Here is a 23,445-nt window from a genome sequence, read left to right on the forward strand (position 1 = left end):
CTATAGTTTGACCAAGATGTTAATATCACTCCGCGACAGCAGGTGGCGCAACTGTTCACAATAAACCAGAGGAGGAGGAAGCGTGGCGGCAGTTTCCGCTCAGACTCAGCAGTGTGGTGAGTTTGAGGCGATTCATTCATGTTTAGTAAATTGTTTGTAGGTTTATAATTTAGAAAAGCAGCACTCCGCGATAATAACAGTAGTCTGTAACGTTACTAACGTGTGTTTTGTCATTGTGTGGTTGTTCACTTTATTCGTTCTCTTTTTGTGCTTATTTCAGTTTGGTTTTTGCCTGAGAATATTAATCATGGACATACGACCGAATCACACCATCTACATCAACAATGTGAATGATAAGATCAAGAAAGACGGTAAAGTCTTTGATGTGTTTTCTACTTTTGACCATTAAACTATATAATTGATACGATTGTGAACTCATTTTTGTTTCCCCTGCATCTTTTCTAGAGTTGAAGAGATCCCTGTACGCTTTATTCTCCCAGTTCGGCCAGATTCTGGACATTGTTGCGTTAAAGACCACAAAGATGAGGGGTCAGGCGTTTGTTGTCTTCAAAGAGCTTTCTGCAGCCACCAATGCCCTCAGACAGCTTCAGGGATTCCCTTTCTACAATAAACCCATGGTAAGTGCCTTAGGAGCTACAAAACAGTCACACAATTAACATTTCAGAAAATAATGAGCGGAATATGGTCCTTTGATTCAGTTTAACTTTTGTTATAATTGGATCACATAAAGAGAAGTTTATCTAAAATGTGAAAATGCTGGTATTTACTTGCCTATATTTAGTTTCTTTCATCTGTGATTCACTAAGGGCGTTTATCAGATGTTGTCATTCATATTATTCATCAGTTTACACGTTACAAAGCATTAGAAATGATTTCTCAGTTGCTAACCTTAGTGTGTACTTGTAGCGAATTCAGTATGCAAAAACAGACTCCGACCTGATCGCTAAGATGAGAGGCACGTATGGAGATAAAGAAAAGAAGAAAGAGAAGAAAAAGAAAGCTCAGGAACAGGCCGCCAATGTCAACAAGAAATCAGGGGTGAGTTGAAATGCATGTTTGCTGAGACATTGTGATTAGAAAATGATATTGATGACCTAGTTGTGCTGAAATGTACATTTAAAGAGAACCAGATCAATGATTAAATTTGGCTTAAAGATGTTTGTTTTTTTCCCCCTGCAGGGAGCTGTAAACACACAACCTCCTCCACCTGCCACAGTCCAGGTATGTCACACAATTCACATGCTTAAGCCCTATTCGGACGGGACTAGTTTTACAGGGGGTCGTTAGAGACATTTGTGTTTCACAGACGTACTTACACAGCACGGTGATTTTAATCCTGTCCGAATCTGCCATGTCTGTGTTTTTCTCAGACAACCTCTGTAATAATTCCAGAGCAATTTACCTCCTGTTTTTCAGCAAACTCAGTGATCCTCTGAGAAAACTAATCCTGTCCGAATGCGATGTCTGTGAGTGCCGGTGAAATGTTTTTTTTTTTTTTCACAACGCATTTCCTTGTGTGTTTTGGCCAACATGAATTACCATAGACGCTCTTACCGTGTGCACATTTGATATATTTGCCTCCCGGCAAAGGAAAAATAATAATAAAATCAAGACTGGCTATTGTAATATCAGCGTCAGGTAAAATTATTCGCGTTCATTTCTGCACTCAATTACATATGTACCTTAATGAAATTTAAACACAGGTTTACAAATAAATAAAGGTGAAGTAAAGTAACCACACATTAACATGGTTTTGCTATACGAGCCATTTAGCTTCACCATGGTATTTGGGTGACTATGGTAATCAATTCAAATGACTACGCAATGCACGCATACAGAGCATGTGATCTCTGAAATGCCCAGATGTACAAAACAGACCCTCCCACCTCTGTAACAAACACGGAGATGTTCGTCCCGTCCAAACTGGTACATATAAATCAGTCAGGTGATAAGTATCGAAACTGAAACGTGGTTTAGAAAACTAGTCTCGTCGGAATAGGGCTTTATTTTGATATATGGCTATACTTGCATGCACACCACTCTCCTACACTTTCTTTATTTGTTTTTAACAGCAGAATTAATATTTATCCATTTCTAGATAAATATACATATAAGCCGCTGTGCCGTGTTGCTCCTATTTATCAAGCAGTAAAAATGCCCCTCCCCACGCCCAAAACGGGTTACCTGTGGATGAGAATGACTGGTGGGAGGTTGTCCTGCTCCACGTCACAGTTGCCGATTGAATTGATTGAGCCATCAATCTGATTACAAACAGATTAATTGGTTGCATGTAACGTAGCCAGTGTTTTATGTACCTAATAATGAATGATTTTATATTGATTTAGGTCCCTGACAACCCACCAAATTATATTCTGTTCCTGAATAATCTCCCAGAAGAAACCAACGAGATGATGCTCTCCATGTTATTCAACCAGTAAGTTTTCAATACAGTAAACATTTAAAAAAAGCAAATGTTATAGTAATAAATGCAAAAGGATTATCTATGATCTTTTTAATGTATTGTTACAGTGTGCACATAAATGGGAATTTTTTTTTTTTTAGAGCAACAACATTAACTGTTATTAAACAGTATAAATCTACTGTTTTCCTTTTGAATAAAAAAATATATACACACACACATATACATGCACACATATATGTACATGTGTATATATATATTCACATTCATTCATTCAGCTGGTATGTTCCTGTGACAACGCAGCACGGTGTGTGTCAGCAGGTTCACTGATGGACAACAGCATAAAAAAATATACCTTTTAAAAAGTTTTATTTTTTATATATTAAAATATATAATTAAAATATAAAATGTATGTTTATTTGCAACAGTTATGCTAACAACAATAAAAAGACATTTGACATTAAAACAGCATCATCTGCTGGCGGACACTGTGCTGCGTTGTCACGGGAACATCCCAAATGAAAATGAGGAAATTACACTCCCTTCAAGTGCATTCCAAACGACTACATAATGACACACACGTGCCCTGCTCATTCGAAAGTCCCCACAACAAGGAGATAGGGATGATCGCTTCTATTTGGAAATATATATATATATATATATATACATCACCCAGCTTCAGCAAGATTTTCTCCTCAGATTTTTTAACTTCCCCTCTTGTTCCATCTCTTCAGGTTTCCAGGGTTTAAAGAAGTGCGCCTGGTCCCAGGAAAGCATGACATTGCGTTTGTGGAGTTTGAGAGCGAGGCTCAAGCTGGAGTTGCAAAAGATGCGCTGCAGGGATTCAGAATCACAGCCACGTGTGCCATGAAAATCACATATGCCAAAAAGTGACCTGGCTCACACTTATTGGACTGTAACTGAGGCTTTGATTGGCAGATCCTCACTTCTGATTTGTGTTTGTCTTTACATTCAACCTTTTTTTTTTTTTTGTAATGTTTGTTCAGTGACCGTTTAGTATCGTTTTCCTTATTTTGTTTATATGGGAATTATTTTGTCACTGAGGACTTCATGATATTCCAGGGCAGATCTTTATTTTGTACTGTGGATTAATAAAATTAGCATCATTTAACAGTTCCCAAAAATAAGGCACTATTTAATGCACTCACCCTCATTTTGTTCCAAGCCATTTTTAGATACACCTTTGTAATTGAGAGACTTGAGATCAGTTGTAAACTCTGTACCTGACAAAAGGACTGAAATAATTGGTTTGGCACAGAACATTGTAACATCCATTTTCGTCAGCGCTCACGGCTCTAAATTTTGTTCTGGACTCTTTTATGAATTTAGGCACAAGCTGACAGGTGCATCAATAACAGCAGCTTGCAGCAATGCAGCAGCATGATACAACACTGACAGAAACGCTGGTTACAGGGTATATATACACCATTCTGCATTTTCATTGTCTATGTACAAAATGTTTAGTTTTTTATATCTGTTTTGATTTACTGCAAGGATGTGCATTTTATTGTAGGCCAAGTATCACAAAACAGCAGATTAAATCGGTCATGTTTATATTTTAGCAAAGAATGGTCTCATCATTTACACCGCTGGGGATCTGATCACCGAGGCCACTGACATTTTCAGACATGCTGCTTTTAAAATGCCATGATGAGAGGTTTGCATAATAACTGACACACTATCAAATTAGTCCCAGCACATAATGACCCTCCACTAAGCATCATTTCAACACATAAATAAATATAGAATACCACAAAGAAAAAAAAGCTCAGCTAAAAGCTTTCTGATAAGTGGATTGAATGGACAGGACAAATGTTTTGCTATAGAGATCTTTCAACAGGTAAATTTAACTGGGAAGCTTTAATGGTAAGGATGAGCAGACCTTTTGTTTCCCAGTTGTCACTTGAGACTCTTGCATCAACTCTTATGCAAGAGCTAATGGAAGGAATGAGAAATATGAAACAGACTAAACCACTACCTAAAACTGAATTATTGCTCTCCTTTGAAGTACAGGAATTAGTTTCTCAACAGCCAAGTGAAAACGTCTTCAAGAAATTCTTGCAGCTCACCCTCTCTACATCATTTAAAGAGGAAAATAATAAAATATGCAAACAGCCAGAACACTGACTTCAACACTGCTCGCCTCATTTGATCTCAAGCGAGTGTCTACTATGGCTACTCGCAAATCAGGTAACAAACGACCTCATCTACACACGCTATTGCTCCACTGACAACACTTTAGTTACTCCATTACACACCTCGGATCACTTCTAACCTCACACTAACTTCTGATGCAGCACACACTCCTCCGCAGGTCACCTACGCTTACTCTCCCTCGCCTATCCTCTCACTTCCTTCACCCTCTGTTTTCAGCACTGGACACAAACAGTGCTACTGACACACTCTGCTCCACGCTAACATCTGTCTGATGTTCTCCATGAACATTGCTCAAGACTCAGGGCTGCAGAGAGGAAATGTCGTGAATCAAAAAACTCTACCGACCTTAGTGTGTATCAGTCACTTCCTTTTCAGCAAATGTCTCCACTGCTAAAACGGCATACTACCACAACAAAATTAACAACTGTTCTGACTCTCGCACACTTCTCAAAACTTTCTCTTCTCTGTCCTCCTCCCCCTCCTCCTTCATCAACCCTTACAGCTAATGACTTTGCTAAATTCTTCATAAATAAAACAATGTGACCAATTCCCCACACCACAAACCGATGATAACTTCATAACGACAAATACACACTCTCCACTCGGAGACAGACGTTTCTAAACTTATCATTTCCAATCATCCTACTACCTGTCCTCTTGATCCTATCCACACTCAGCTCCTTCAGGCCATTTCTTCTTCTGTCATACCTGCGCATTCTCACATTATCAACACCTCTCTTCACACTTATATTTCCCACAGCATTTAAGCAGGGTAATGCCACTGCTTAAGAAACCCTCTCTTAATCCAGCACTTTTAGAAAACTACAGACCGATATCCCTTTTTCCATTCATAGCAAAGACACTTCAGCGAGTTGTGCTCAAAACATATAATAGATCCTGGACAACACCCAACATCTGGCTTACTGAAGCCCTGAGACTGGCAAGAGCAGCTTCCAAATCCTCGGTACTCACCTTGCTGGATCTGTCTGCTGCTTTTGACACGGTTAACCACCAGATCCTCCAGTCCACCCTCATAAAGATGGGCATCACAGGAACCGCATTCCTGTGGTTTAAGTCTTACCTCTCAGGTTTTCAGTGTGTCTTGGAGGGGTGAGGTTTCTAAGTCACAACTTCTTGCTACTGGGATTCCTCAAGGCTCAGTGCTTGGACCTCTTCTCTTCTCCATCTACATGTCATCATTAGGATCTGTCATTCAGAAGCATGGCTTTTCTTATCACTGCTATGCTGATAACACTCAACTCTACTTCTCATTGCAACCAGATGATACAACGGTAGCTGTTCGCATTGCAGCCTGTCTGGGACATATCTAGCTGGATGAAGGACCATCACCTTCAACAGTACTATGTGTACTGTGCTAGACTAACTGAGACTTGTCACAGCACTTGTATACTGTTGCTCTCTCATTGGTCTGATTGCTTCTATTGTTCTCATTTGTAAGTCGCTTTGGTTAAAAGTGTCTGCTAAATATAAATAAAAATATCAAATAACTCAATATATTTTCTTTCTCTTTGTCTTTTTTAATATTTATATGGTACTTTTTATGGTAAGTTTAAAACAAGTTAGGTGAAAAGTAATCTAAAAGGTAGTCAAAGTCAGAAGCTTTATTAACAAGTAAGGAATCTGACTTGACAACAGGAGCTTCCAGTGCAGAAGAAAGTATGGACATAGTGCAAACAAATATGATAGTGCAGACATACATAGGAATTACACAGTAGAGATGGAATATAACACTAATATAAGAAAAACAGAAAAATTTAATAATGCACTATATAGAGTAGAAGTATAGAATTTCTTTTTTAATTATTTAAATTAATGTACAGATGTTATTTCCAAATGTGCAAATTTCAGATCCTATGTATACATATGTCAGTTATGATGGACAATGTATAGTTATGAAAGCTTTAATTGTTCAGTCAGAATATACTGGCTGTTCCGGTGTCAGTGTAACGCCGACCAGAAGGCAATAGTTGGAAGAGAGAGTGAGCTGGGTGTGTGGGGTCCAAAGTGATTTTATTAGCCGTTTTCCTCACTCTGGAGGTGTACAGATCTTGGAGTCCTGACTGTCCATTGTAGTCTCATGGGGCCTCATTTATAAAGCGTGTGTATGCACAGATGTGATCTTAGAGTGTGCATATACTTAATATACGCACGTCAGCGCACATATTTGTAAAAACTGCCTTTGACATGGAAAAATGCTTAGCGTCACGTCAGGGTTTGAGCAGATGTACACACTTTTTCTTGTCGGAGTACTGCAGGTTTTTGGAAATGTAAGCTGGTCTTGCAGCTCACTGTTCTAAATTAAAGGATTTGGACGATGACCGGTGATCTTTTATATGTCAATGATATTAATTAGGCGTCATTTACAAGGCAGAGAGCTGAAACCATTCAGTTGCGCGCAAATTCAAGACTCATATCACATCTGAAAGAGAGGTGTATGTGCGCTTTCTGTGCGTACGTTCATTCTGTGAATCACACGTTCGCATATTTGAGAGATGATCGTAAGATCAAATTTAGGATGGTTTCTGCACAACATTTTATAAACGAGGCCCTTGATGTCTGATTTGATAGGTGAACCAAACTAGACAGTAATGGATGAACACAGAACAGACTGTCCTGAATTTCCTCACTTGGTGAAGGAAGTATAACTTCTGCTGGGCCTTTTTAACAATGGAGTCTATATGAGTGTCCTACTCCAGGTCCTGGGAGATGGTGGTGCCCATGAACTTGAATGACTCCATTGTTGTTACAGTGCTGTCCATGATGGTGAGTGGGGGGAGTGCAGGGGGTTCCTCCTGAAGTCCACAATCATCTCCCCTGTTTTGAGTGTGTTCAGCTCCAGGTTGTTGTGACGGCACCAGACACCCAGCTCTTTAACTTCCTGTCTGTAAGCAGACTTGTCTCCATTGTACTTTTGGATTGAACTATTTTTAGAGTTTACATCGAAAAAGTGCCATTTTATAAGAGAAGTCACTGACTTTTTGCAACAAGTGGAATTCGGCTTACGGCACTTCCCATTCACTCCTATGGTATCTGAAAACGACGACTGAGTTTCGCACAGCTCGGACTGAAATTCAGTGACATTAAAGGAACACTCCACCTTTTTTGGAAATAGGCTCATTTTACAACTCCCCTAGAGTTAAACAGTTGAGTGTTACCGTTTTTGAATCCATTCAGCCGATCTCCGGGTCTGGCGGTAGCACTTTTAGCTTAGCATAAATCATTGAATGATTTATGCTAGGGGAGTTGTAAAATGAGCCTATTTCCAAAAAAAGTGGAGTGTTCCTTTAAGGCTGTAATGTGATTGGTTATTAAGGCATGATCCAAGGTGACCGTTACACTTTATCCAATAGTAAGTAATACAGACCCTCTTATCTCCCAATAGTAAGATAATCTCTGTCTGCCACAGATGCCCTAGCAGCCAAACAAGCACCCTAACAACCATACAGCAATGCCATAGCAACAACCCAAAAGGTTTAAAATGATTTAACTATGAACAACTTTCTTGTTGTGGTCAGTTAAAGGGATAGTTCACCCAAAAATTAAAATTCTGTCAACATTTACCCTCAAGTAGTTCCAAACCTGTATGAATTTCTTTGTTGTGCCGAACACTAAGGAAGATATTCTGAAGAAAGCTTGTAACCAGGCTGTTTTGGGGCACCACTGACTTCCATAGTAGGAAAGAAATACTATGGAAGTCAATGGTGCCCCAGAACTGCTCTGTTTCCCACATTCTTCAGAATATCTTCCTTTGTGTTCGGCATAACAAAGAAATTCATACAGGTTTGGAACTACTTGAGGGTAAATGTTGACAGAATTTTAATTTTTGGGTGAACTATCCCTTTATAAAATAGTTCAGCAAGTCTTTTTATAAATCTACTGGGGAAAAGGCAATGAGAAGATATCAGCGACCGTCATCCCTGATTTACTCTCTAAATGAGCAGACTACTGATCTCTCGTCATCATGACAGCTCAATCATCTCTTTCTACGCAGCTCTGACATAATTTAGCCTCACACAATCTGTGAAGTAAGTCATGCATGCTTGACCTTCAGACAGTGTGTTTGGGATGGACTGGGAAGGCGTCTGCTCTGCTGCTGCTGTCAGACGAGTTCACCAGGTCTCTCATGCGGTTTAATGGAGGTACACAGCTGTCCACCATTAAAGCCTCACTGCTTCTTCACTTCCTGTTATAATGAGCTTCATTCAGTGCTGCTTTTATGGCTAATTTTTGCCAAGACAGTGTGTGTGTGTGTGTGGGGGGGGGGGGGGGGGGGTATTTTTGTCCATGCAGCAATCTACCATACTTTCCTATCAGAGCTGTAAATTTAGAGGATGTTCAGAAATGATTCTGTCAGGGAGTGAAGGATTGTGTGTGTGGAGGACAGCACGATGCTCTGTGTCTACATGTGAATAAATCTTTAACACGACACCTGTTTCACTTTCTTCTTTGTCCAGATGGCTGGTCCCCCATTTTAGTGCTCAGCAAACAGAATCTCATCTTGTGAATCCCACGAAAAGTCATATTTCAACCCTAAATTAAAAGAGAAAAGAAGATATAGCTATTTTGCATTAAGACAATGAAGCCATTGATACAGTTTTGCATTCTGACAGATTACTTTATGTTACAGAAGCTTGTTCACCTCCATCACATTTTGAATGTCGAAATGAAATGCTTTCATTGTAACATTATTTTCTGGATAATTAAACACATTTAGCTATTTTGTAATAAGCAATATCTTTTTCCACTGCAGTAATGAGACTTTAATGGGAAAATTGGCTTTATGTTATGAAAATATTGTGACACAATTGGAAAAAAGGTAATGGTCAGAAAGTAGTCTTCAGTATCTTTAAGCAAAATATAATTTCATCTGTTTTCCTTTAGATTATTGGGTGAAGTGTAACTTCAAAATAAAATTGCCTGATAAAATGTCTTGGTCTCGGGGTCAATTGCTGACCCTTTATCACCTTGTCAGATATTTATATCTGAGGTTGAACTAGATTGTTTCTCTCAAGGTTTTGCTGGTACTCTAGGGTCATTTCACAGGATGTTAAAAGCGCATTTATTTTCTTTAGCTTTTAATAATGTGTTGTAAATTGTATGTATTTGGGTTGTATGTATTTGTTTTTTCCCCCTTTTTTTTCCCCGGGGAAGTCGTGGCCTAATGGTTAGAGAGTTGGACTCGTGATCCAAAGGTTGCGGGTTCGAGTCTCCGGCCGGCAGGAATTGTAGGAGCGCTGGAGTGAATGTCCAGCGCTCTCTCCACCCTCAATACCACGACTGAGGTGCCCTTGAGCAAGGCACCGAACCCCCAACTGCTCCCCGGGCGCCGCAGCATAAATGGCTGCCCACTGCTCCGGTTGTGTGTTCACTGCTGTGTGTGTGCACGTTGGATGGGTTAAATGCAGAGCACGAATTCCGAGTATGGGTCACCATACTTGGCTGAATGTCACTTCACTTCACTTCACTTTTAATGTATAGCACTTTGGTGCCCATTGTGGTTTTTGAAAGTGCTTTAGAAATAAAGTGAGATGAGATGAGTTGAGTACCTGAAACAGAACGATATCAAAGAATCACATGAGTACAGAAATATGAACGAAACCAAAACTGAATGAATGAATCTCATGAATATCATGTCCACTTTTCAGTGAACCAAACAAGAGAGCAAAAATAACCAAAATTATTAAGTGCTAAATGTTGCAATATGAGGGGAAAAGACTGTTTTCATGTTTAACTGGATTATTAATACAAACAGCCACTTGAGAACATGAATTTGGGATTGTAAGGAACCTTTTGTTACTTTGCCTCACCTCAAAACAACCCCTTTCCTGTGATAAAATAGTTTTTATAATAAAAGTTCATTATCAGTTTTCTATTCCGTGGTTCGTCCGGTTGTTGCTTTCATCAGCTCTGCTCAAAGCTAACAGGCCGGTTGCATAAACTGCTTAGACTAGTCTTTAAAAAATTGGTCATCTATTTTGTTTTCTTCATGACTGGTCTTTTTAAAGTCAGATACAAAAAGGTAGAAAGACCCAATTTGAATCAGAAAAGCAAGTCTTAACATAGTGGCTATTTTTATGCAACTTGCCCCATGTGAGCTCTGAGTACTGGGGGATTTATTAGCACATGTTTAGAAAAATGTGTTGAACTGGCGAAGGACTAGCAGCGAGGATGATTTGTGATCAGACGCACAGCAGTGCCGCTAGAGGGCAGGAGGCGCAGGGCACTGCTTCATTCATCAGAAGAGAGAACAGCAGCACCTCACTCCATCACATACAGCAGAAACTACAGGAGACACATCTGAAGATGCGCACGTCCTCGCGCGGAGAGACAAAAGGAAAAATGCTGTGAAGGTAGGATATTCATGACTTTTTATTTATTAAGGGAAAGTGCAATTGTTCAGTGTTTTTTTTTCTCTGCAAATTTGCGCCTATTCTTGTAAAAGAAAGAAATTGAGTTGAGTACTGCGTATAGACTACAGCTAACAGCCTATAGAAAGGTTGTACGCATTTAAATCCGAGACAGTTGTTGGGTTCGTTTAAATGCAAATGAATACCAGTAAACAACTGACATAAATTAGTTTTAGAAGAGCAGAATGCATGCAGACTGATGTGCGCGCATTACGTGTTCATTGTGCATGCTTTATTGTAAATAATTTAATATAAATATATGTAACTCTGTGTTTGCTGATGCTAATGCAGTTATTTTACTTTGTCTAACAGTGCTTGTTTTGTCCCTTACTGATCAGTTTCAGTCTAATCTAAGGCCATCCCTACATTTTTCTTCATCCTTATATAATCTATCTATCTATATTTATTTAACAAAAATTTACATTTATGTTATAGAAGCTCAATGCAAGTCCAATTGCCCTTTATGTCCGGTTGGAAAACCCGTATTTGATTAGCTACTTATAGTAAAAATAAAGGTTCTTTATTGGCATTGATGGTTCCATGAAGAATCTTTCCAGTCCAAAAAAAAAGGTTCTGGAATAAGGTTCTTCAGATTATTTAAATATTCTTCACACTAAGAAAAAATATTCTTTTAAGAACTGCTGATTGAAATATTCTTTGGAACTAAAGTGGTTCTTTTCTATTGCATTGTTGCAAAAACATCCTTTTGTAAGCTTTATTTAAGAGTACACAAGTACAGAAAAAAGGGGAAGTTAAGTTTGAAGTAAACATGCACCAAAATTTTTGCATTATCGTAAATCCATCCTAAAGTGGCTATCTGTGAGCTTTTTGCTCTCTAAACTCTTAACCGTTTTGTCACACATCTTTCAGTAAGCATTTGAGTTTGACTGAGCTGTGAATGTTTTCTTCCATTAAAAGTCTTCTTCCATTAAGTCTTTCTTCCACTTTACTCCAAAGTGAATATTTTGTTGTCATTTATTCACCCTCATGTCAACTTGATCCCATATAATTTTCTTTCTTCCATTAAGCACCAAAGTGAGATGTTAGCCAGAACGTCTGAGCTCTTGTTGTCTATAAGAGCGCAAAGTGTTTTAAACTGCCAAACTTCACTGAGTTCACTGCCAAACTTTGAAGAACCATTTTGGGTTTCCTCAAAAAAACTTTGAGTAAAATAAAAAAAAATTTTTAGGATTAAGAATATTTTAAGAATCTAAAGAACCTTTTTTGGAGTGAAAACATTCCATTAAGGTTCTTAATGGAATCATAACCAATAAAGAATGTTTCTTTTTAAGAGTGTACAATAACAGCAGTCCAACCATGAATGTCCTTTAAAAGTATGTTAAGGAAACGTATTTTCCTTCATTTTGCAGCCAGCAACAAATTATGTGTTCAGACAAGAATATGAAAGATCCTGGTGCTCTGACAGACCAGTAAAAAGAGAAGATGGGAGAAGACAACAGGAGCACCTCCACCGGGACATGGACTCTCATCAATCCATCGGGGAGCCCACATGACCTCATGGCCAATTACGACATCCCTCTGGATTACGAGGTTCCGGTGGACGAGATCCCAGACACGACCCAGGGACAAGCGTTCTTCGCGGCTACAATCGTTATCGCGGTGGTCCTGGTCTGCATCATGCTGGTCTGTGGCGTTGGGAATTGTCTCTTTATAGCCTCATTGGCACGCTACAAAAAACTAAGGAATCTCACCAATTTACTCATCGCCAACTTGGCAATATCAGACTTCCTGGTGGCCATTGTGTGCTGTCCCTTTCTGGTGGATTATTATGTGGTTAAGCAACTGTCATGGGATCATGGGATTGTGCTTTGCGTCTCTATTAACTACCTTAGGACTGTGTCTCTCTACGTGTCCACCAATGCCCTGCTAGCCATCGCTGTGGATAGGTGAGCGTTTGTTTCTCTGAGCTCATGCAGCATGGTGTTAAATGTTGTATGGTTGGGATGTGTCTATTAAATAATCATGGTAAATTGGTTTTGATCAAAAGGAAACAAGCTTGTGGGACAAAATCTCCATTTGTTGCAGCTGCATAAGGAGGCCAAAATACACAGAAAAAGCATCATTACACATTTAAAGCAACAAAATGAAAAACTAATTAAGTGCATTAAGTTTTAAAAGGTTCCTGTCTTTATGAGAAAGTGTCACTTTCTATGAATAGGGTACAAATAGGGGTTGAAATCTTTAGTCTTGTTTTATTTAATTTTAAAAAGAAATTCAATTCAGAAAGAATGCATGAAATCAACAGCAAAAGTTAATTCCATATTAACAAAGAATTATGAAAAAATGTGTCTCAGTTTCCACATAAATTATTAGCAGCACAACTGTTTTCAACATTGATAAAAAATAATAAATGTTTCTTGAGCATCAAATCAGCATTCTAGAATGATTTCTGAAGGATCATGTGACACTGAAGACTGGAGTAATGATACTGAAAATTCAGCTTTGCATCACAGGAATACATGACATTTTAACATATAATGAAACAGAAAACAGTTCAAATTGTAATAATATTTCACAATATTATTGCTGCAGTTACTGGATATTTGAATAAAAAATGCAGCATAAGAGACTTCTTTCAGAACCATTAGAAAATCTAACCTCCAACTTCTTAATGACAGTGTGCATAATATTAATATTATTTTAATATAATATTATTATTTTTTGCCTAAATTATGCTGTCATACAGCTATCACTTACATTTCCCATAGATTACTTTAAAAAGTACCCTTAACGTTGGTAACAGGGTTGTCTAGCTGAGTTAAGGTTATGTTGGATAGTAGCTTTGCTCTGTAAGTTTGTACCGTATTCATGGAAAGTGTCACGTGAAAAGAGAAACTGCTCAGGTTGTGCATTTTTTTAAACCCAAAAACACTTAAACATGCACAAAATCATATTTACGACTTCCAATTTTACAAGTAGGAACTTCTCAGAAGCACATAAAGGCAGGATTAGAGACTTCATTTCAAATTTAGGAGATACTAAAATTTGGATTAGGTGCTTTTTGAGGTGCCGCTGTACCTGCGTGTGAGGAATTGCACGGTGCTTGCATCATGTTTGGCCAATCCCTGAGGCTAAGATAGATAATTAGCATGACAATATTTGAATGGCCAGCTAGAACATGCTGTATTTAGCCTTCAGCAGCAGCTTTAGATGTCAGCTGACAGGGCTGCTAGCTTATCATAAAATTAGCATCTGGCACTGTACATCCAATAGTCTCTAAAGATCTTAAGGTAGGGTGGCCATATGTGCCGTTCATACGGGACACGTCCTGTTGGCTAAAACATCCAAAGTAGTTTGACAAATAACATGCAGGTATTGTACATAATTGACCAATCATGGCGCTGAGCATGAGAAGGTGAGATCTACAGCTCGATCAAAGCAATGCAAATATGTGCACGTGTTTGTTCGTTCGTTTGACTTGAAGCGTCGTCTGCTCTGCTCTCTATAGCTCTCATGAATGTCACACAACAATCTACCAGCACAGTGCAACGGCCAAAACCTGGATATTTTAGGCAATATAGAAATCCTGGTAAGGACGCGTCCCATTAAGAATGGCCCGTATGGTCACCCTATCTTAAGGTAAACCCATTAGTCTGTCGTTGCTGCAGTTTGGTTCTTAATCGATTCTCAAGCAAATTTGAACAAATCAATTCACAGATGTTCACTTTAAAAATAAAATAATGCCCAATGAACTGCCAACTTGCTGTCTACTATCGCAGCTACATTCTAAGACAGCATCCTACCTGAAATTAGTATGGTGGCCGAGAGATCTCAATGCGCTGCAAATAGAAAAAACACCTGCAAATTAAGAAAACAACTTTGTCAATTTCAGGCCCAGCGCCAGAGGGGGGCCGGGGTCGCCCCCCCACGGACATCCCTCTGCCCCCCCCTCCTTTAGTTTAGCGTGTATACTAGTCTAACTCATAGTGTAAAATAGTCTAACTGATTGATTTTAGATGGAAAAGCTGCCCATAACTCCTGGTCTAGGATCTGTTTTCTTCGTAATAATAGCATAACGAAATAGATTTGTCAAACAATTCTTCTGCTTTGGAAAGCGTCAAATGATTTTACAAAGCATTTTCGCAGAGGGGAGCAAAGTAGCTAATCAAAGACATGTTTGTTGATTTCTACAATGCAATGGCCAATTGTTTGGGTTGGAAACCACCCACTCACCCAGCGCCGAGTTCTATCAAGCTCGTAACTTCATAAAAAAAAAAGTTTCATTGTGTGGTCACATTCATTGGATAAAACGGATCTTTGTAAGATCGTGATGAATGAGTTACAGTTTTAACCCCTTAACTGTCACTCACAGTTTTGAACATAGAGATTATAGAGCACTATTCAAACTTAAATGTTTATAATTCATGAACGAAAACATTTTGTAACATGATTTTTATGTACCATTTCCATGATAATGCAATGTCTGATTTTAAAATGGGTTTCAAAGGATGAATTTTGAGATTTTAAGTTTTCAACTATATCATTTCTTATGATTTCTAAAGCGTGATAGGGAAAAAGGCAACTAGGAAAAATGTCAGAACTCCTGTTGATGTAGATTTTTCAGGTGCAACTCATAAATTAATCTATTAATTTGCCTACATAATTTTTTTACGAAAAAGGTGGAAAAATATATATTTAGGAGTCTTAGACCTTTCCAATGATATATTGTTTGTATAGTTTGATTAGATTAGGATTTAATTGTAAAATAGTGAAGTAAATTTAGGTGTCCCGCTGAGGGGACGGGTGACAGTTAACAGGTTAAATAAATTTAAAGGAAGCTCTTTGCATGCTGTATACGATAATATATTCAGAATTTAAATAAAACTTGTGTTTTTCATGCTTGACAAGCGACCACGTACGACACAGAGATAGCTAACTACACTATATAGATCAAGATAATCATTTCAGAAGCACAGAGTGATGTGATTCTGCAACCGAGCCTGGTCCAAATGCAATATTTAGGTAAGGAAACGGTTATTAATTATTTGTATTGGCTGCCATGCCAAATCATGCACCTGCTTGCTTTTCTGTTTAATTTCAGAATCAGAATCAGAATGAGCTTTATTGCCAGGTATGTTTACACATACGAGGAATTTGTTTTAGTGACAGAAGCTGTTTTTGTGAATGTATATGCTTTAATAACAATAATTGTAACATTTTACAATGAGGTTCCATTAGTTAATGTTAAGTGTTAGTGAAATATTGTAAAGTGTTACCCAAATAATGGATTTAGAGCATTTACTTGAAACCAACCGCACTCTGATAAGAATAAAAACACACTGTATGCAAATATTAGCTAAAATAGACTGAAGTATTTTAATAATATTTTTCATATTATTTATATTTATGGATATCTTTTTCTGTATTGAGCTCATCGCAATGCATTATGGGATTAGGTTCTCCATATAATGCAGCATTTGTCCTGAAGAATTGTGGACTTCTACACTCTTAACATTAAAGGTTCTTTATTACCATTGATGGTTCCATGAAGAACCTTTTACATTCATGGGAACTTTACATTGCACAAAAGCTTCTTTAGTTGAAAAAAAGTTGTTTAGATTGTTAAAATGCTCTTTGCACTAAGAAAAATTGGTTCTGTTCATTGAAAGTTTCTTTGGGGAACCAAAAAGGGTTCTTCTATACCCTGGCATCGCTGCAAAACCACCCTTTAGAAACCTTTACTTTTAAGATGCCTTATAATGCTCCCTACTTAGGCAGCTGAGCTGACTAGGTTTTGGAACAGAGTCTTATCTTACAGTGCCATTCATGAAATCGTCTAACCAGTTACTCCTGGCATGCTGTTTCCCATGAACTCTGACTTCTTATTAGTGCACTCACCAACAGCACATATGATTCATATCAATTGCAAATTTAATCAAGTAAATAAAAACTCTTCGGTCTTCCCATGCATCACAGTAACCACATGTATTTGGGGCAAAAGTACATTCTGTTCACTCCTGCTGATCTAGAACGTTCCGTGAAGATTGCAAAGATTTCCTTTGGGAAGAACAGAATTCTTTGGAACATCGGAATTTCAAGTATCATGTTGATAAATTATTAAATGAAGTTCATATTTACCAGTAATAAATTGAGAATTATTACCGTCAGTGATTTAGAATTATTACCATCAGTGAGACATAGTGCTAGAAATAGTGCTGTACCTTTCATTTAGAGAACAAGGGATGGAGGAGCCTGTTATTCACCATGAATGTCAAAAGGTTATGAAATATCTCATTAAAAATGGGGACAGTGATCATATCAGACAGAGATCAGAGAGAGAGTCAGTGTGTGTTAATAGACTGCTGCCAGACCCATAATCCTGATTCATTTTCTACTTCTGGTCTGTTCCGAGGATTTGAGCTTTGAGATGTTTGATAAATACCAATACAAATCTACCACAAACCGCCCCCACACCAAACACCAGATCCATTCCAAATGCTCACAGTTTCCTAAAGCAGATTCAAATCAGACCCAGTCCAAATGCTACAACTCAGAATTTAAGAATTGGCTACAGGAAGTTTGAATTGGAATTAAAGGAATTGGAATTTACTGCATTGCAATACAGAGACGTTTAACAGGTAATGCCATTCTGGAAAAATATCATATTAATATATATGGATATACATGTAATAATATAAAAGTATGTATGTATATATAAATATTAGGGCTGTCAGTTGATTAAAATTTTTAATCTAATTAATTTAGGGCTGTCAGTTTAATGCGTTAATTAATAACCGTAGTTATAAAAAAAATATGGCGATTAAATATTTTAACGCAGTTAATGCACTGGCCCCGCCCCCAGACCTGTACATTATCTTACATTTCATACAGTTGACTGTTGACAAATATGATGCAGGGCAACAACTCCATAAATGCATAAAATAAAGTTATGCCATAAAATTCAAGATATTGGTGCAAACATGCCCCTGTGTGTGTTTTTGTCTCATATTTATATCATACAATCTCACACGAGCAGGGAGAGCAGTCATAAGTTACACGAGTGCTGATTTTATCCTGAATATCATGAGTTTAAATGTGATTTATACAACAGTTCAGTAAATAATAAGTTGATATTGTGTTATATTTTAAACACAATATTGTGTTCTTGCTCAATTTTGCAAAGAATATATTACCTTTAAAGCCACAGCAGAATTGTCGAGCATCTCCGAACAACACAGCAGTGTTTAGTTTCTGAATGAATCCACGTTTTGAGCGAATCTCGTGTGAACCAATGATTCAAAGCCCCAATCATTTTTTGGTGGAATCAAATAAACTATTTCTAAAGCTACAATTTGTAATGTCTTGATACTTTCTCACTTAACTCAAAAATATCTTTAAATAACCTTTTGTGGGTATTTTCAGTGTCAAATTGATTTTGCGATTAATTAGATTAATTAATTGAAACATCATGTAATTAATTAGACTGACAGCCTTAAATTAATTACATGTGATGATTAATTAATCTAATTAATTGCAAAATAAAGTTGATTGTGAAAATAGCCACAAAAGATTATTTAAAGCTATTTTTTGTGTTAGCCTAAATGAGAAAGTATCAAGTAGACATTACAAATTGTAGCTATAGAAAGAAATATTTGATTTTATTATACATAAATATTTAGGCTACAAAGGCCTAACATAAACTATGGAACATAAAAGAAGATAATAATAAACATCTTACTGCAAGACGAAATACACTCATATAAACAATTAAAAAAAAAAAAAAGTGATGATTTCTTTCCCACTGCAGTAACAAAAAATACATCTGTCTTGGTAACGTTGCTTTTAAGTAGATTTACCTTGTTTTTTGTTTTTTTATCTGATGTGGCGACACGTTTCCCTTTAAAGGGGGCATAACACACACAGTTTCACCCAATCTCATGTTAATCTTGAGTACCTATAGTGTAGTACTGCATCCAACATATCTCCAAAAAGTCTTTAGTTTTATCATATTTGTAAAAGAAATATACAGTTTTACGATTCTTTCCGAAAACAGCTGAGCTCCTGGAGGCGCGCCGTGGGCCGAGCTAAAGATTGATGAGCACTTGAGCTCCGATCGCCAACAAAACACAGACATTTGATGCTGTTTCACTTCTGAATCATGACCGGGATCTTTTATAGCTAGGACCGCTCCATCTTTCAGTATCTAACGATGTGCAAATCCAGCGTCGAACCGGGCCTTGTTTATTAAAGCAGTAAGAAACCGTGATTTACTGTGAATTTATAACAGCTAAGGGGCGTTGTTAGCCTAAAACCCCCTTAGCTGTTATAAATTCACTGTAGACCAAGGCTTCACGGGGCTTATTGCTTTTATAAAACTGTTATTCCATATATGTAGCAAGGTTTCACAAAATACAACAAAGCAAATAAAATGTAATGATATTAATAAAAACATTATTCTTCCACCAAACAATGTAGTTCTTCAGAAACGGTTGTGTTTGCCGAGCAACACACAGACATAAAAAAGGTGTATGTTTGTAGAGTAAGGGTGAATTCCAAACGCCTTTTTTACCCTTGAAGGGCACTTCAGGAAGGGAACGCCATTTAGGGACATTTCAAACTAATCCCTTCATGCAGGGCCCTTCCAGAAGTCCGTTATGGTCACTTCACGGAAGTGATGTCCATTTGTGGTCATGTGATCTGCAGTTAGGAGATCTTGCAATGCATTTTAAAATGCATTTTTTTGTTGATTTCGATTTAAAATAAAACTATCAATAGGCTGATTAAATTTGTATTTATTTTAATGTAATACTAAATATTTTTCATCAAAGATTGTAAGCAAGGTAGTGTAAGCAAGTTTAGTTTGAAAAAAGTTTAATAGTAAATAAGAAACAATTAGACAATATTTGAACTAACTAATAATAAGAAGAAATATTTATTTACAACAACTGATGAAGGGCTGAAAGCTGCACGCACGTGCAGCGTTGTCAAGGTAACATCTGGTCAGTCATTCCCTTGGCCAAGGGAGTTCCAAACGCTTATATGAGACAGTAATGCCCTACAACCTTCAAAGAACTCACTTCAAAGGGAGTAGGGCATAGGGGTGCTCACTTCCGTTTGGAATTCGCCCTAATTTACAACAGTTTCGAACACGGCTCAACCAATCAGAATCAAGGACCGGAACTATCCGTTTTATAAAAAACATTCATCAAAAAACACACTGGCAACTCCATTGCTGCCCCAGAAAAACAAAATGCATTCACTGCTTAAGTAAGGCTGGGTTCTTTAGGAAGCTGAACAAGGTTATCTTTCCCTTACAACCAAAAACACAGTGCTGCCTAATGAACGAGTTGAGGGGCGCGCTCTTGCTCTCCCTCTGGTCTATGCGGGCGTGCTCTTCCGGGAGGAATGCCCATATAAGGAGTTCCACCCTTCATTACATCATGAAGAGCCATGATTAAAAAAAAACTTTCCGAAACTTGTAAGAAACCCAGAAGTGTGTATTTGGCACAGAAATACTCTGTTATACGTCCAAATCGTTTTTTGAAACTTTGGCCATGTTTAGCATGAGAATCCAACTCTTTAACAGTGTAAATAACTAAAATTATTTTTTACTGTAAATGCCTTTATTTCAGTATGGTTATGTATTTCCAACTGAAACGCTGCGACACGACAAATCCCCGACAGCAAACTACTTCTAATTGTTCAATACTTTGTGTGCAAAATATTGTAAATTTTGATTTTATGCGGACTTTAAATTAGTTTTGTACTGAGGGGTAAATTTTTATTAATTTTGTGACAATCACCTCAGCTGTTTTTTTTATTATATATATCTATACAACAATTATATGCAACTGCATTCAGGCAGTTTTCATTGTTTTCTGTGTTCAACAGGTACATGGCTATCGTTCATCCCCTGAAGCCCCGTATGAAGTATCAGACAGCATACTGGATTATTTTCGGAGTTTGGATAATCCCAGTCCTCATCGCGGTACCATCGGCCTACTTCGCTACAGAGCACGAATACCCGCACAGCGCACTGGGCCATGACAAAAAGATCTTCTGCGCCCAGATCTGGTCTGCAGACCAGCAGCTCATGTATCGCTCCTACTTCCTCTTCATCTTCATCGTGGAGTTCCTGGGGCCCGTGGTCACCATGTCAGTGTGTTACGCGCGGATCTCCAGGGAGCTGTGGTTCAAGAACGTCCCGGGATTTCCGACGGAGCAGCTGCGGAAACGGCTACGACGACGGCGCAGGACGGTGGTGGTTCTGATCGCGGTTCTGGCATCATACGTGATGTGCTGGGCCCCATATTATAGCTTCACACTGCTGCGTGATTTCTACCCGGCGCTGATCACACGTGGCCGTAACTCGCTGGTTGTTTTCTACATCATCGAGTGCATCGCTATGAGCAACGGTGTCATTAATACTCTGTGTTTTGTGAGCGTTAGGAACAATGCCGCAAAGTGCTTCAGAGCCATCAAACTCGCTAACTGGCGCTCACTAACGAGGGCGATCGTTGGCAAGATGGCGGAAGACGACATTAGGACTTCATCCTTGAGAGTGACAGAGGATGTGGAATGTACACGAATAAAGTGAAATGATGGAGAAATAAACTAAAAGGTGATACAAGTTCTCAACAATGTGGGTCAAGAAATGTCCTTAAATTTGGAAGGAGCCACAGGACATGAACATATTGCTTACAGGAACAAATAAATTAAGAAGGACTTGTTTTGGAAGTCAAAACAACATGATAGACCGATGATATGGTTCGGCCAAGAGTTGTGATAGGAAAAATTAAACAGATGAGAGACTGGCTTGTGTAAATGCTCCCAGATTAATATATTAATGTTAAATCCACTACAGAAATAATTTCCCAATTCATTAGGAAAAACATTGCTTCAAAGACCCCCGGACATCAACATGCATTTTCAGTGATCAGTGTAGATTTGCTGAACGTGACAGACCAGAAATCATGTTGCTGATCGAAACCCTGATTTAGCAGATTTTAATAAAAGTGCCAGACAAAATGTTCAGTTCACTATTCAGACTAATGTTCAAAAAAGTGGCTGTACTTACATTTTTCCAAAAAAATGTACAGTTTCCAGCTGAAATGGACACTAGTGTCTGAAACTTTTATTGCTTTTCACACAAATCAAGCTAATTATCTTTTCATGCAGTTCCTAGCACAATATACGTTGTGACCTCAAAACACTTTTTCCGTAGTGCATGACTTGTAAAGTAAATACATTTTGATGTTTGAATCACATAACCAGCTGCATATATATGGCTTTTCTGATTGGTAGCGCACCTGGTACAGCATTGCATTCGCCATGTGTCACACTCAGGTAAAGGACTTGTGAAACAATTCACAATAAAAGAGCTAAAACACTGATAGAACCAACCTTAAATGACTAGCAAATGTATTTTTATCTCTCGTGTGCTTTTGTAAACACTATCATTTAAGTTTAGAATATAGGGTTTAGTGTACTGTGGGTGTGCATTATTTGCTAACCTTTTAGTGCCACTAAGTTCATTTCATTTCTGAGCTGCCACAATTTGAGGAACAGTATAATAAAACATTGACAGATTCACATTTGTTGCAGATCAAACATAACCCATTTTTAGCGCCTCTTACTGGATCACTTTGAATGTTTCACAAAAAGTCCAAGAACCAACATATTTTTTGCAGAAATCAATGCCACAGGTATGTTTTTCCAATGAGCCTGGGTTACTAATGTTAGTGACCCATTCATATCGTGTCACTTCAATAGCAAACTTTAAATAAAGCATTTGTAATACAAACAGTTTGCAGTTATGTTATTATGCAGTTGTTGTTAACCAAAAATGTTTTTTATTATCCTTCCTTATATGTTAGGTTCTTTCAATACACCCAAAACATTGTGAGTTTGAAAATTAATTCAAGCATGAAAAAAGTTTTTTAAAAATTGCATTAGTTCTGTTTAGGGTCCCAAGGTATAAAAACATAATTAAAAGCAATTAACTTTCACATTTTGTTTTCAGATTATTGTACATACATTTGTCTATTAAGATTTGTTTAATTGCATTTTTCTAATATATTACATTTCATAGTATTTTTAAAATTGCCCCGAAACAAAAACACTGTAACTATAATGAATAACAGGTCACATCTGGAGTCAGTCTGGAAAAACAGTCTGGAATCAATAGCTACCAAGTTAAAGCTACAATAATATCTGGCTACTGGGTTTTCACTTGACCTGAGGAACATTTAAAAAAACATTTAAAACCAGAGGTTTAAAACCTGCAATTGTTATTATTCTGGGATTTTCAAAATATACAAACAGTAAAATGAATATAAAAGGAGGAAGTTTATTTTCCTTGTATTTAATATATAAGAACACTTGGGTAAAAGACGCAGTTCGGTGCCAAATCGATAAAAAGATTGTTTCCGTACAATG

The 23,445-nt window shown here is 37.7% G+C and overlaps 2 protein-coding genes across 3 annotated transcripts; both read left to right on the plus strand.

Moving 5' to 3' along the window:
* Nucleotides 1-63: 63 nt before the first annotated feature.
* Nucleotides 64-4,024, plus strand: snrpb2 (small nuclear ribonucleoprotein polypeptide B2). 2 transcript variants are annotated; one of them, XM_079421179.1, is made up of 7 exons: nucleotides 64-116; nucleotides 281-371; nucleotides 466-638; nucleotides 928-1,059; nucleotides 1,201-1,242; nucleotides 2,367-2,455; nucleotides 3,175-4,024. In XM_079421179.1, exons 2-7 carry the CDS (start codon nucleotides 308-310, stop codon nucleotides 3,332-3,334), a joined length of 660 nt encoding a protein of 219 aa, XP_079277305.1. In that variant the 5' UTR covers nucleotides 64-116; nucleotides 281-307; the 3' UTR covers nucleotides 3,335-4,024. The 2 variants fall into 2 exon arrangements, with proteins under 2 accessions (XP_079277305.1, XP_079277306.1); XM_079421180.1 differs by lacking the exon at nucleotides 64-116 and adding an exon at nucleotides 117-140.
* Nucleotides 4,025-12,489: 8,465 nt separating this feature from the next.
* Nucleotides 12,490-21,604, plus strand: prokr1a (prokineticin receptor 1a; the record flags this gene model as incomplete). The annotated part of the gene is made up of 2 exons (XM_079422320.1): nucleotides 12,490-12,953; nucleotides 20,899-21,604. The coding sequence occupies 2 exons, from the start codon at nucleotides 12,490-12,492 to the stop codon at nucleotides 21,602-21,604; spliced, it is 1,170 nt and encodes a 389-aa protein (XP_079278446.1).
* Nucleotides 21,605-23,445: the final 1,841 nt, after the last annotated feature.

Source organism: Barbus barbus (genome assembly GCF_936440315.1).
Source record: "Barbus barbus genome assembly, chromosome: 7".
NCBI classification, from domain to species: domain Eukaryota; kingdom Metazoa; phylum Chordata; class Actinopteri; order Cypriniformes; family Cyprinidae; genus Barbus; species Barbus barbus.

Excerpts from the sequence above, each read along its gene's own strand:
- snrpb2 (XM_079421179.1), top strand. The coding sequence starts at position 308 with ATGGACATACGACCGAATCACACCATCTACATCAACAATGTGAATGAT. Across the intron at positions 639-927 it reads CTTTCTACAATAAACCCATG|CGAATTCAGTATGCAAAAAC; the intron begins GTAAGTGCCTTA and ends GTGTACTTGTAG. Across the intron at positions 2,456-3,174 it reads CTCTCCATGTTATTCAACCA|GTTTCCAGGGTTTAAAGAAG; the intron begins GTAAGTTTTCAA and ends CCATCTCTTCAG.